This window comes from Drosophila rhopaloa, unplaced genomic scaffold (genome assembly GCF_018152115.1).
Source record: "Drosophila rhopaloa isolate 14029-0021.01 unplaced genomic scaffold, ASM1815211v1 contig_12, whole genome shotgun sequence".
Classification (NCBI taxonomy): domain Eukaryota; kingdom Metazoa; phylum Arthropoda; class Insecta; order Diptera; family Drosophilidae; genus Drosophila; species Drosophila rhopaloa.
The window spans coordinates 18,527-32,567 of NW_025334995.1; the positions used below are offsets into that span (position 1 = coordinate 18,527).

Sequence of the window (14,041 nt, forward strand, 5' to 3'; positions counted from 1 at the left end):
TTAGACATACGCACTAACCTGTATACAGCCCTTTGGGTCGCTCCCACTTTCCGTGCTGATCTCGGCGTCGGACTTTCCTCCGCCGGAGTGTCCTCCGCCGACCCTGCAGCCTCCCCCTCCCCCGCTGGAGGGCAGGAGCTGCTGTTCGCCATGCGGCTCGCAGGTGGACGAGGACTGCGACTTGCGACCGCCCCTGGCCTTGCCGTGCTTAATAGAGTCCTTGATCTTGGCGCGACGCGACTTCTTGACCAGTACGACCACGTGCTGCTGCTGCTGCGGATCGCTGTTGCTCTGGGATCCCGCCTTGGAGCCATCCGGGTGCTGCTGCGGCTGGTGGGTTTCGCTGCTGATGCTCTCCTGGTCGTTCTGTATCATAGGCGTGGCGAACTGGGCGCGATCCCTGCCGCAGCACAGCCAGCTGGCCAGGAGCCGCGACTTGGAGCCGGAGGTGGAGGCGGCGGCGGGCGAGGAGTTGGCCATGGGCTCCAGCTCGGCGGACTTGAGCGCGATCGTGTTCAGCTTGTTGGCCTTGGCCCGCTCCCGCAGGCGCCGCCGCGTGGCCACGAAGATCTCGATGTAGACGATCGTCATGATGGCCAGCGGAATGAAGAAGGAGCCCAGCGAGGAGTAGATGACGTAGCCGCGCTGCGAGGTCAGCTCGCAGGGCGTGGCGCTGGTGAACTCGTCCGGCCAGTCGTTCCAGCCGATCAGGGGCGGACTGCTGATCAGCAGGGAGAGCAGCCAGACCCCGGAGATGAGCAGCAGGACACGGCCCACGGTCCGCTTCTGGGCGTAGTTGATCGGGTCCGTGATCGCCCAGTAGCGGTCCAGGGCGATGGCGCACAGGTTCAGGATGGAGCTGGTGCAGCACAGAACGTCACAGGTGAGCCACAGCTTGCACAGATGGATGCCGAACTCCCAGCGGCCCAGGATCGAGTAGGCCACGTTGAAGGGCAGCACCAGGAGCGCCACCGTGAGATCGGCCACCGCCAGCGACACGATGAAGAAGTTCTGGACGATGCGCAGCGGCTTGTAGGTGAACACACTCAAGATCACCAGGATGTTCCCGATGATGGTCAGCACGATGATGACCGACAGCACCAGGGCGGTCAGCAGGGCCTCCCACTCCGGCACCGCCAGCTGGAGGCCCAGGACGCTGGCGTGCAGCTCTTCCACGGCCCCGCCGCACTCCCCGACGGAGTCCGCTTCCGCCGGAGCCGTGCTCAGTGCCGCCGCCACGGTGGTCAGGCCCTCCACCAGCGAGCCGGTCATGTTGGCCGCCGTCTGCGATTCCATGCCCGCATCCGTAGCCGTGTCCGCATCGCTGCCCCCGGAGTTTGTGGAGCTGACGGCGGCCGCAGCGGTTAGAGCCGCCGCCGCCACCGTTGTGGTGACATTTATGAACAGGATCTGATCTGCCGATGGCATCTTGGCACTGCCTGCCCTGCCCCGCTTACATGCGTCTATGCTTTAGGGCGGACGGAATGTGCGATGTGTGCGGTTGCGCTGGCTTCTTTCTGGGGAGACAAATGGAGTGGAAAACGGGATTAATGTGGCTGGAACACATCGGAGGGAGGCTGAATGCCTTGGGACTTTTCCTGATAACATTTAAAAGACATAAAGTTTACATGCACTATAACATTATTATGTTTAAACAATATGTTTATAGGAAATGCTTCCGGTCCTATGAAGTATAAGCGCATTATCGGAGCTACTGACTTGAGGAAGGTGGATCTAGAAAGTTTGAATAATAGTTAAATTATATTTTAGTTATGGCTGCCCACATTCGCCATTGACACTAATTACTAACCGTTTAAAGAAAGACACCTTTTGTCGCCTTGACGCTTAAAACATTCTTAGTAATAACTGATACATTTTGTTTTTCTGAACACTTTAGAAAATAAAACCAAAATCTTTAAACAGGTGAATCAAATATTGATTATTTACCGTCTCTTGAACAGTTCTCGACTTGACCATTTAATTTTAAATTCCTTTTTTTCCAGACAATTGCATTGTGGATAATTTAAAGACTTTTTTCGTCAATTGTTATTATATTTCTGGCGAAAGTTATCGTGAGCCATTATCGATGGTTTAAAAGTTTTGTCATCAGTCTCAAGAAAATTGCACGAGGCAATCAGGATCATGTCAAATCCAAATTATTTACAACTTGTCAATAAGCATGCACAAAGGACATTCGATTGATGGGACGGACCGGCCGAAGAAAACTTGGTGGCAGCCCGGAAAAAGGTCAAGTACACTTTCTTGGCAGGCCTGGGGAAACACGGTCAGAAGGTCATTAACAATTTAAATGACAAATCTTGTCGCATTATCTCTGCTAAGGATGAAATATTTAAAAGTAATTAAAAATGTCAAGCCAAAAACAGATGGTCCTAAGTAAATTCTTTTCCAGGGATATCGTGGACAATGAACTGCGAGTCCTTTCGCTTGTTTTCCTCAATCAATACACTTTCACCCACCACCTACTCCTCAGTCATCGAATAATTGCTGCTCTGCTCCTTCACTTGACACTTCGTATATCCGCTAAGCTCTTGCCAAGTTTGCTGAGTTTTGCTTTCGGGTTCTTTTTATCCCCCGACCATGCCTGATAGCAGTTGAAAGAACATTAATCAAAATAACCCGCTCATAAACTGAACTGAACGGAGCCCAGAAAATGGGGAAAGGAAGGAACAACTTTGAACCAAACATTTTCATTCAGCAAAAATTGTTTGCGTTTTTTCGCTCCACGGGCGGCAGAAGTGGGGGCTGACTGCCAGATTGCTAATGCCCCCGAATCCTACCTTGATTTCTGTCTGCAAATGCTTAGCTTTTAGTCGGGGGAGGCAGATGTATTTTCGGTTTTTATTCCGGCATCTACAAATAGGCGGTAAAAAGTTTTAAGCGATTTTTAGTTGGTTGAACAGCCATATTTGAACACGATTGAGCAAAAAAAAAACACAAACATTTTATGAAAGTTCAGTAATAGGGATTACTTTCACTAAAATTTCAATATTTACTTAAAAAAAACAAATTGGTTCAAAATACTTTTATGAGGATGTCCCGGAAATCTCTTATAATTTTTAATAGTTTAAAACACTGACTACAAATATATAATCATATATAACGGAAATCTGTAACGAGCCCTACGACCTGATCTACTTTTATGTCAATGGACTCCAAAAACTTGTGTTAAAAATGTGTGTATATATACTTAAAAGCAGTTCATTTTAACTCCAAATTCTAATAAGTAATTTGATAATATTTAAAATAAATAACAACATGTATTTCAGGAACAAATCTTCCTATATTTTTAATACTCTTCTCGTTTAAATTTAAAAGGAAATCATTTTTGTTTGGTCGTGTGCAAAGAATTATATTCCCTCTGGTAAACTGATTTTCTGCTGGAATCTTCGAGACATAATTGAATATCTCGTGGTCGATGGAGGCTTGAGATTCGTGGCGAGAGTTCGTTTCTGGCCTGTCCTGGCCGCCGGGCGATAAGCTTATTACAAAAGCTCCTGATTAAGGAACTAGCGCAGCGCCCAAAAGCAGTCAAGGAACTGTGTTTGTGTTCGCGTGAGTGCGAATGAACAGCTTAGGATAGTTTGTCCCTGACTTGAGTTCAGTTGGGTTCGATGGGAGGAATGGGGAAAAGTTTTTTGAACTCGTTATGCAGTCGCCCGCAAAGGAAGCCAAGCGACCTTGGCTGAGCGGGTTCCGTGTACATATAACGGAGTACATATGTAAAGGAATGCTTATACACATGGACATGTCTTTTTTGGCAAACTTGTCATTACCATTTGTGTGCCTGCATCTGGGAATGTGAGAGGCTACTGTGCCAAAGTTTATCAACTTTGTTTTATTTTTGGGAAATTCAATAAAAAACTTAAAGCCTTGCCCTTGCTTTTAGTATTAACTTTAGTTTCTCAACCAGTTAAAGAGTATCCGAGCTTCGTTGGCAGCCTCGCCGCTCCTTTGTTTTCCTCAATTTTGCGCCGTGTCATGCTCATTAAATATGCAAGAGTTCTGGCATATCTGCAAGATACACGCATCCTCGACATCAGACCCACCCGCAGAACCACCCACAGAGCTTTATTTATAGCCCTCATTAGGCACTTGGCCAGCTAAAAATACAGGAGGCCGAATCGCCTTTGATGCTGATCAAGTTTGCCGCACATAACGAAAGAGATACAAATAAAGTATATTTACTGGCACATGCATCTTGGGAAAATTTTTGTTAATTGGCATTGATGGGTGTGCGGGCCACGCCCTTTCTCCACACCTCAATCCCCCGCCCCTTCACATTTCATTTCATTTGCATGATTAATGTGGCGTACAATAATTCCAACAGACACACAAGTAAAATTTCATCGTTCAAATACACAGCCCCCAAGAAAATTACGAAATTCATAACAAACAAAATAAAGGCAATGAAAATGCTTCGCTTTGATTGCGCGGCAAGCTCTTTGAGCTGCAAGAATTTTAAATATTTTACGCCTAATTAAAACGGGTGAAATTGATTGGAAATTATGAAATGTTTTCGTGCCTAAGTAAACATGATTGGGCCCTCAAAGGAATGTTGAATTAGAAATGTTAGGTGGTTGCTCTGCGGTTTTTCTTCCACTTGTTAACCGATTTGGACCTCTCTGAGGCAATAAAAGACCGCTGATCTGCCGCCCAGTTGACAACTGGCCAACGTTCAGATAAAACTTGGTTGCCAATTTCAACGAACCACCTGCGTCCATTTACCGTTCTTGCAGTTTCACCCTTTTCCCGTTATGCACTAAAAAAAATCATAAGTTGGATTGGGAAACCCAATGGGATTCTCCATTAAATTCTGAAATAGTTTTGAAAGTAAACTGACTCCGCTCTTACTTAATTAATTTAATTTTTTGAATTTATTTTCTAGTATTCATTAAATAAGTGCCTCCGAGAAAAAAAAAAGTTAAAACAAAGTGGAAAGCAAAAGGAATTCTAAGATTATAATTATACATTTATACCTTTTTTGTGAACAATTCTTACGGTGTTGTGACAAGACTATATCTTTAAACAAACTTTGTAATTAAAATTTATTATTCACATACAAATAATTTTGACTTTCTGATGAGTTTTTATTATTCATTTATTATTTTTCTGTATTCGTGCAAAAGTATGTAACAGGTAGGAGGAAGCTATTCCGACCCTATAAAGTATATATATTCTTGATCAGGATCACTAGCCGAGTCGATCTAGCCATGTCCGTCTGTCTGTCTGTCTGTATGAACGCTGAGATCTCGGAAACTATAAAAGCTAGAAGATTGGCATTTTGCATGTAGATTTTAGAAGTTCCTACGCAGCGCAAGTTTGTTTCAAAATGGTGCCACGCCCCCTTTAACGCCCACAATCGCTTATATACGATTTTAAAAATTTAAATATTTCGGAAAAGTAAAAAAGCAGTTTTATTGTGTTTATCAATACCTATCGAAATGTAGAAGAAATTCAATCAAAGTTTCTATCTCGCACTCCCTTTACCTGAGTAACGGGTATCTGATAGTCGGGGCACCCGACTATACCGTTCTCTCTTGTTATAAATAATTTTGACTTTCTGGTGAATAAATAAAACTGAATTATGGCTGTACAAAAATAATTTAAATCCAAAATTATGAATATTTCTTATAATAATTACGGTCCCAGCATTAAACTAACACGTTATTTGTAACTTAAAAAATTTTTGCAAATGTCGTTGCTATTTTTTTTGCAAGTGTACAGGTATGAACTGGACTGAACAGAACTAGGCCTAAATGAAAGTCGACCTGTACTCAATAAAATGCAATTCGAGTCGAGTTGAGTTGGGCCCGGTGAATGAAAAATGAATGAATAGGAGGGATGGTCAGCTCCTCTGCCTTATCCACTTATGTGCAGGCGCTGCGGTCCTTTCAGGACACTCACGCACTGCCAGCACCCAGCCCCAACCCCACCCCACAGCTTTCATGCAGTTTTCCGCTTCTATTACGCGACTATCGATACAGTTTTGGGCTAGAAATTGGATTAAGTGGGGCCCTAACACTGGTATTCTGTCTGGATGGCTTTGTTGCCACCCGGCTGAGTAAAATATTTAACTGTGTTCGAAGTGAAGTGAACTCTATAGCCGTTTAAACCGTTCACAAGTTGCGGGCTTAATGTATTTTAAAGAACCATACATTAAACCACAGACAGGTTGCAAATTTGTTTACGTGTTGATGCGGAGTTCTGGTTGGCTTGTGGATTTCGGTTTCTTTTTGGGGGTCCTCTCTGTTTTTCCGCTTTTCCCGTCTTCGTTGTTGGCTTTTGCATGTGCCATGTGGGAAATATCCTCGCCCGATGCCATTTTTCCTTCTTTTTGTTTGGCAATGACAAGAACATGCAGATGTGTAAAGCAATTGGTCGGAGACGGGGTCGTGGAATAGGGGACTGCTTCCCAAATGAGCAGCAGATTGATGAAGCAGAAAATATTCGCCGTAAAGAAATGAGCGCTGCTTCTGCTGCCGACTGACAGATTGAAAGGAGATGAAGTTTACAAATTGGGTAGAGATTTCCAGTTTATTCATTAGACACAAAAGTGATTTAAATAAACCCAAAAAGTGTTTTATTTTGAAATGACACTAATGCATCACCTAAGCACCGCCAAACTGCGGTACAACTTTACAGAATCTTGCTGTTATAAAGAAACTAGTAAAATACTCATTATCCAGATCGTAGTCTTTTTGTAGGCTGTGTACAAATGAAACAAGAGAGAACGCTATAGTCGAGTGCCTCGACTATTAGATACCCTTTACTCAGCTAAACAACTTAACATAAATATGCCTTCTTGAATGTTTTTCGCCGCTCGAATTAGCACCTTGGCCAGCTGTTCCAAAGTCATCCGTTAGATGGCGCCATTGTATTGCGCCATCTACTCCAAGGCAATGGTACCACGGGCCATGAAAGGCGGAAATGTAGGCGCTAGCCAGGCTTAAGCGTTTAATGGGTTTTTGGGCGTTAGAGTGGGCGTGGCAAACTTTTATTAGGCCAATCGATAGGTATTGACGAACCAAATACATATCAATTAAAATTTTTTTTTTTTTTATAAAAGTAAAAAATTGTATATTTATTGCAAAACTTAACAGGTATACTGCTACCTATGTGGCAGCTTGAGCAGGTTGTAAATTACAGGGGAATAACAAAATTTAGGTATACAAGATTATACATTAATTCTATATTATTTACATTTTAATTTTTAAGCTTCAAACGGTTATATAGATCTTAAAGGAAGGTCATGTGGGTGATATTTTTTCAGTCTTCTTTTTCTAGGTCTCCATATAAGCCTCTTCGCTAGGGAGTTAGAATGAGAACCAAGTCGTGTATAGTACTTTTCTGCGTGCGTACGTATTACATCGCCTATCTTTGGGATTTTGAGATCTCTTTCTATGTCTCTAGTTCTCATGAACCAGGGGGCGTTACAAATTGATCTGACAATCTTACTTTGCGCTACTCGAATTTTGTTAAGGTTTGTCTTAGACGCAATGCCGTAGACTTGTAATGCATATTTCAGATTGGGCTGAGGATAGATTTATAGATTCTTACTTTGTTGGACAGTGAGAGCTTATTTCTTGGCGATAATAGCCAGGACATACTTGCTGCCTTGGAAAGTACAGCCTGCTTGATCATCGTTGTGTGTCTCTGGAAAGTGAGCCCTCTATCCAAAATCACACCAAGGTACTTGTAGTAGGCCTCGTGACGAAGTACAGAGCCAAGCATGGAGATGCCTGGACAGTCTTTTGGCCTTGTGGAGAAAGTGACACAAGCACATTTGTTGCAGTTGATACCTATGTTCCATTCTGTAGTCAATTTTTCGAAACGTGTCACGTACTCTTGCAGGCCCAAGGTTGCGATGTCTATGCTTAAACTTCTGTCCATAACAGCCGTGTCGTCGGCGTAAGTTGCGATCAGCATATCATCGTTGTCGCCTTCAGTACAGCCCCAGGAATCTGGCATATCTGATGTGTACAGAGAGTACAGAGTCGGACCTAGCACACTGCCTTGAGGTACACCGGCTGAAATTGGGCGTTTTGACGACTTTTCTCCATCGCGACCACACTGAATTTTCTTTCAGATAGAAGCTCTGAATGAGGAGAAAAGCTGAGGCGTTAGAAGGTTCTTCAGCTTGCTTAGAAGACCGTCGTGCCATACCTATCAAAGGCTTGTTGAATGTCCATGAATACAGCCACTGAATACATTTTGTTTTCCATGGCTTCCAGAGCGAAATTGACTACGCGATGTAGCTGTTCAGGTGTGCCATGACTTTTCGAAATCAAACTGCCACTTTGGAATAGCTCTGCTTCTCTCTCTTGTCAGGATCCGGTCCAGTATGACCCTTTCCATCATTTGCCCAATGAGGTAGAGACTAATTGGCCTGTATGCATCAACTTCTGTGGGTTGCTTACCAGGCTTGGGTATCATCGTGATGATAGCATTCTTCCATGCACTTGGGTAATGACTCAGCCTTAGGACGCTGTTAAACAACAGAACTATAAATAGCAGTGCCTTGATGGGAAGAATCTTCAGCGTTTTGTTGTCTAGAAGATCCTCTCCTGGTGCTTTTTTGTTTTTGAGCTTTCCGATCTGTGCCTTGACTTCTTCCAGGGTTACAGGCTTACAGGGAAGAGCCATTTCAAAAGGGGTTTCAAGGCGCATTTGGACTAGGGTTCGGTTCTCTATCGGCGTTAGATTTAACGGCTTAAGGGGGTATATACCTTTTTCATTTTCAAAAAATCGAAATTTTTTTTTTGCTTTATCTTAAAGAACAACTTCTTGAGAATATTTCCCAAAATTTTCATAGAGATTTGAGCTGTAGAAAAAAAGTTACAGCGCTCCTAGCGCGCGCCTCGTCCCCGCCCAAACCCAAACTTGAAACTTTAAACGCGAATATCTCGAAATGGTTTTTTTAAAAATGACTTTGCGGTGATATGGATTGGCGAAAAACTACTGAACCGATTTTCTTCAAATTTTTTTTAAATGTTCGTAATGAATTTTATTAGTACTTGAACGATCGTTTTTCATGTAAAAATTTTTATTTCGCCGAAATAGATTATTTTGTAAGAATTTTCGCGTCCAAAAACGTCATTTTTGCATTAAACGTTCCCGTATGCACAAAAAAAAATTTTTTTAAAACGTTCGTTCAAGTACAGGATACTACTTTAAACTAATGAAATATTTTTATTTTTTTCGGTATCAGTTGACCCATTTGTCCTGGGGAATTATCACCGCAAGGCTCTTTAAAAAAAAGGCGTTTAAGGGAAACAGCCACACCTTAAAAACTATTAAATATTTTTTCAAAAATTTTTGCATAAACATGGTCAACAATCTAAACTTTCAGAAAATATAATCATTCATTTAATAAAAACAATAGTTACATACATAAAAAAATTCAAACTTTCCTATTTTTTTCGACAAAAAAAGGTATATACCCCCTTAAATCTGTCCAATTAAAATTTTCATAATAGCATCAAAACTGTGGCCACAGCTTGTGGCTTGTGGGCGTCAGAGGGGGCGTGGCACCATTTTGAAACAAACTTGCGCTGCGTAGGAACTCCTAAAATCTACATGCAAAATGTCAATCTTGAAGCTTTTATAGTTTCCGAGATCTCAGCGTTCATACGGACAGACAGACAGACGGATATGGCTAGATCGACTCGGCTAGTGATCCTGAACAAGAATATATATACTTTATAGGGTTGGAAACGCTTCCTTCTACCTGTTACATACTTTTGCACGAATACAATATACCCTTACTCTACGAGTAACAGGTATAAAATTATATTAAAATGTATTAAAAGTTGATTTACTTATAACGTTACATACAATAATATACAAAGATAGCAAAGTCAAATGCAATTATCCTATCCTATCTTCAACAGAATGTAAATATTTTTTTTGAGCTTTAAGTCGATGGCAAATACTTATTCTGGCAAACGCCAACTGCCTTTTTTACACATAAAGTTTTTTGAATTCCACTTATTTAAGTTATTCTTATCTTTTTTTCCTCAATATTATAGCTTTAACTTTGCTTGAACCAATTTCTTCAAACTCGACCAGTTCCTTTCAAATTATGTCAATTGTTCGCTGGACGTGTGGAATGTCAGCAATTTGCAAGCTATCCAGTTTTTGTGATCGGATCGGGAATCTAAAACCCGGCACGTTTCTGGGAGTTAATGCAGACCGAGCTATTCGAAAAGTGATGCGTACTATGGCAGAATCGCAGCGGCATTGACAGAAAAAAGGGGGAAATGTCAGCTCGGTGGAAAGGTGGACAGATAGATGGATGAACTCAGATGGTGGGAAAGGGGGGGCTGGTGCATACCTGCAACTGATAAACATGAAAATCATCATCATTGGCAAAAAGCAAGCCAGCCATGTAAACTGCTAGCTGTACATGTACATGAGTGTTTCGGTATGGGTGGGTCTGAGGCCACGCCCAAATAAGTACAGTTCAGCTCCGATAACTTTAGCTAGCGTGAGTAGTTATATAATAATATCTTAAATTTACGGGGTTCAAAATAGCGAAAATATATATTCATTAACATTTCAGTTGATTTAAAATAGCCAAATTGTCATTTTTATTAATGTGAAAGCGAAGTAGCGATCGAGATCCATTTCATTAAATTACCATAATAAGAACGTTAAGAAAAGAAAAGATCCTCCAAACTAAGGCCATAATTAATAACCTTAATTGTTAAAGATAAACCTATTAAATAATGATTAATTAAGCTTTTCATAAATTTTAAATTATAGAAAATTATTTTTTAACTAAATTAAAGTTTTATTTCCATATCCTTAATGATGCAACATACCGATTGTGTAATAAATTTATCAGTTTCTCAATCGGTATCCATCTGTGTGTAACTTTATTTTTCGTTGAAAAGGCGAGCATCGGGAAACCTTTTTCGGGTAACGAACAATTTGGCCAAATAGAGCAAACACTTTATGGAGTAATCAGTTTTGCTGCAGTTGCAGAAAGTAGAGCTGAGGAAGTTCCCCTGTTTCTGTGCACACTCGCTCTGCCAACATACACAGCTGTCAGTCAGTCAGAAGTTGCACCCGAATGCACATTTTGTGCCCTGCGAATCGAACACTATCCTGAGACCCATCGAACTTCGCAGGACGCGGACTCGGCCAGAAGGATGCCATGTCCTGACAGCGGACCCAAAGTTGCAAATGGAAATGCATTTTCCGCTGGCACACGTCCAATGTGGGCGCTTTCATTGCAGATTTCGACTCCAAGTGATGCTCGACGATTGGGGATTGTTGAAATATTTGTAGGGTTCTTACATATTTAAGCTTTATGGGCCTGTGCTTAGCATGTTTTTGGACGTCTTTCACCTCTTTCTAGTTGGCATTCGATTCCCATTTTCATGAGTTTAAATTTGAGCAGTGGTTAGTAGAGTTTTTATCACAAGACATAAGTCAAAACTAAAGCGCTTTAAGTTATTTCCATTAACAGTTTCCTCACGCTTTGATGTGTTTCACACTTTTTAATTGATTCAACATGTGTTTGTTTTTTGAATAGGCGGCGTGGGCGAATGGTGGTCGGCTTCCTGTTTCCATTAATTCCCAGTTAGCTGACCCTGAAAGTTTTGTTTTTGTTTTGGCTTACGCCAAAATGTTGAACTATTCATGAATTGATTTGCCCCTTTGTTTGTCCGTCCGCACTGTGGGTGCGGCACCGAAATCAATTTGTAAAACTAATTAAGGATATCATCTTTCTGGGCCGAGCTGTGTAAGCTTGTGGACGCTTCCAATTAGCTAAGAGCTATGAGTATTGTGCTCCATGTTTTCCAAGTTGGGGTTTCGTTTATCTTTATTTTTGGCCCGTCCAACTCAGAAGACCAATAAAAGTCAAGTGAACAGTGCAAAGCATTGTGTGGCTGTATTTAGCTTTTAAACATGCACGGCTTCAATTGATTTGATTTGATTCAATTGATTTGACTGTATTTTCCCTGTTTCTCTGCGATTTTTTCCGTATTTGAACATTTGCCACTTTTGATTTTTTGCCCAAACAAATCAGAATGCCCACAACGGGGGAATTTTTTCCATTTTTTCTTAAATTGGTATGCAATTTTTTGTTTTGTCTGTCTGCCGATTGTGTGGCGAGTGGTCATGGAATTGCAAATTGCGTTCGAGTGGGTAGCTTGAAAACTTGTTTGATTGCAATTTAGCTCCGATTCGATTTGTTATACAGCAGCAGATGGTTAACTAAGCTTAAGGCCAATCAACCTGACTGGCTTCGGTGCCTGAGTCTGTATCAAATTCTGAGTCAATATGCCAGTGCCTCTCGAGACTAGAGACCAACTGCCAACATCTGCCGCCCGGTCAACTTATGAGCTATTTCCTAGGCCATACGCCAGCTGCTCTGTGCATCGGTTTATTGCTGCTGCTGCTCTTCACTTAATTAAACATTTTCGTTTAAACAATAGACTTGACCACTCACATTCACATAAGAAAAACAAAGCACTATATATTGGCTTTAGGGCAAGATTAGCGCTCTATTGCGTTCGTGCCCCAAAAAGAGCAAGAGTAAACCTAAATGTAATAAGCTTTGTTATGGGCAAACTTTCTGCTGAACAACTTGACAATGACGGGAGTCCTGGGGGGAAGGAAGTCCTATTTGGACTTTCCCGACCCAACTGCGTACGTGTTGAGAGGATTGATTGAAAAGCTATGGTCGATCGATGCAGTCATAAAAACTAAAAGGACATCGGCGTCGCACTTTGCGCAAGCTCATTTGTAGGCAAAGTGCCCACACACTGGGTCAAAGTGGCGACCTCCAGTCTACACTCAAAGAAATTGCTTAAACTTTCTTATATAGGAGACTCAAAGCCCAACAAACATCAACAATCAGACGAAAAATGCCATCGAGTTCTTATGACCCTTATGTGATGTACTAATTATCAACGCTAATTGATGATTACAAATTTAAAATTGGTTTTAATATTTCAATGTTTTTAAATCATTCTTAAATTTAACATTTTGAATTAGCCTCGAAAATATACATCTTATGCACACATTTATGTAGCCAAGAGAATTAAATATTGTCATGTGAGCCCCAAAGGCTAATAGGATCACTTGGATGCTGTGACCGTATTTATTTTATGTTATACATTAAAAATCAAGTGGTAATAATATAATTTACATTTCATACATTTTTATTAAAAGAAAATCAACATAATGATTATAAAATATTTTTAATTTTTGCTCAAAATAAAACCCATTGGCTTCTGTGTTAGATTTTTCGTCAATATTCTTTTATATATTTCAAGGTATCACAAATCTCTCTCAGGTTTGTTTTTTAAAACGTATGAGGTGGATAAGCCTGTGCCAGTGATGTAATAAATTTCAATGGAATTTCCTTGTATCTAAAGCTTTTGATTTTTATACCCTTGCAGAGGGTATTATAATTTCAGTCAAAAGTTTGCAACGCAGTGAAGGAGACATTTCCGACCCTATAAAGTATATATATTCTTGATCAGCATCACCAGGAGAGTCGATCTAGCCATGTCCGTCTGTCCGTCCGTCCGTTTCTACGCAAACTAGTCCCTCAGTTTTAAAGCTATCTGCTTGAAACTTTCCCAAAAGTTGTCTTTCTATTGCAGGTAGTATATAAGTCGGAACGAGCCGGATCGGGCCACTATATCATATAGCTGCCATATAACTGAACGATCGGAAATGCCATAACTTTGGTGTTTTTAAAGTTAGGAAGTTGGGATTTTCTATGAGTCTTATTTTTGGCCAATCAATGCGACCTACAAAATTTCATAAGGATCGGCCGACTATATCCTATAGCTGCCATATAACTGAACGATTGGAAATGCCATAACTTTGGTGTTTTTAAAGTTAGGAAGTTGAGACTTTTTATGAGTATTAAGAATACATCATATGAATAATTTTGAAGAATATAATTTACAGAATATTCTGCAAGGGTATATCAACTTCGGCTCCGTCCGAAGTTAGCTTTCCTTTCTTGTTTAAAATATAAATCCAGAAGATTTCT

At 41.2% G+C, this 14,041-nt stretch overlaps 1 protein-coding gene across 1 annotated transcript in view; it reads right to left on the reverse strand.

Moving 5' to 3' along the window:
• LOC108042227 (tyramine/octopamine receptor) overlaps positions 1-14,041 on the reverse strand; it is a 40,272-nt gene that overhangs the window by 3,835 nt on the left and 22,396 nt on the right. The window contains exon 2 of the mRNA XM_044456569.1: positions 19-1,517. Within this exon, the coding sequence (XP_044312504.1) occupies positions 19-1,428 (1,410 nt within the window). The 5' untranslated portion in view covers positions 1,429-1,517. The remainder of the gene's footprint in view (positions 1-18; positions 1,518-14,041) is intronic.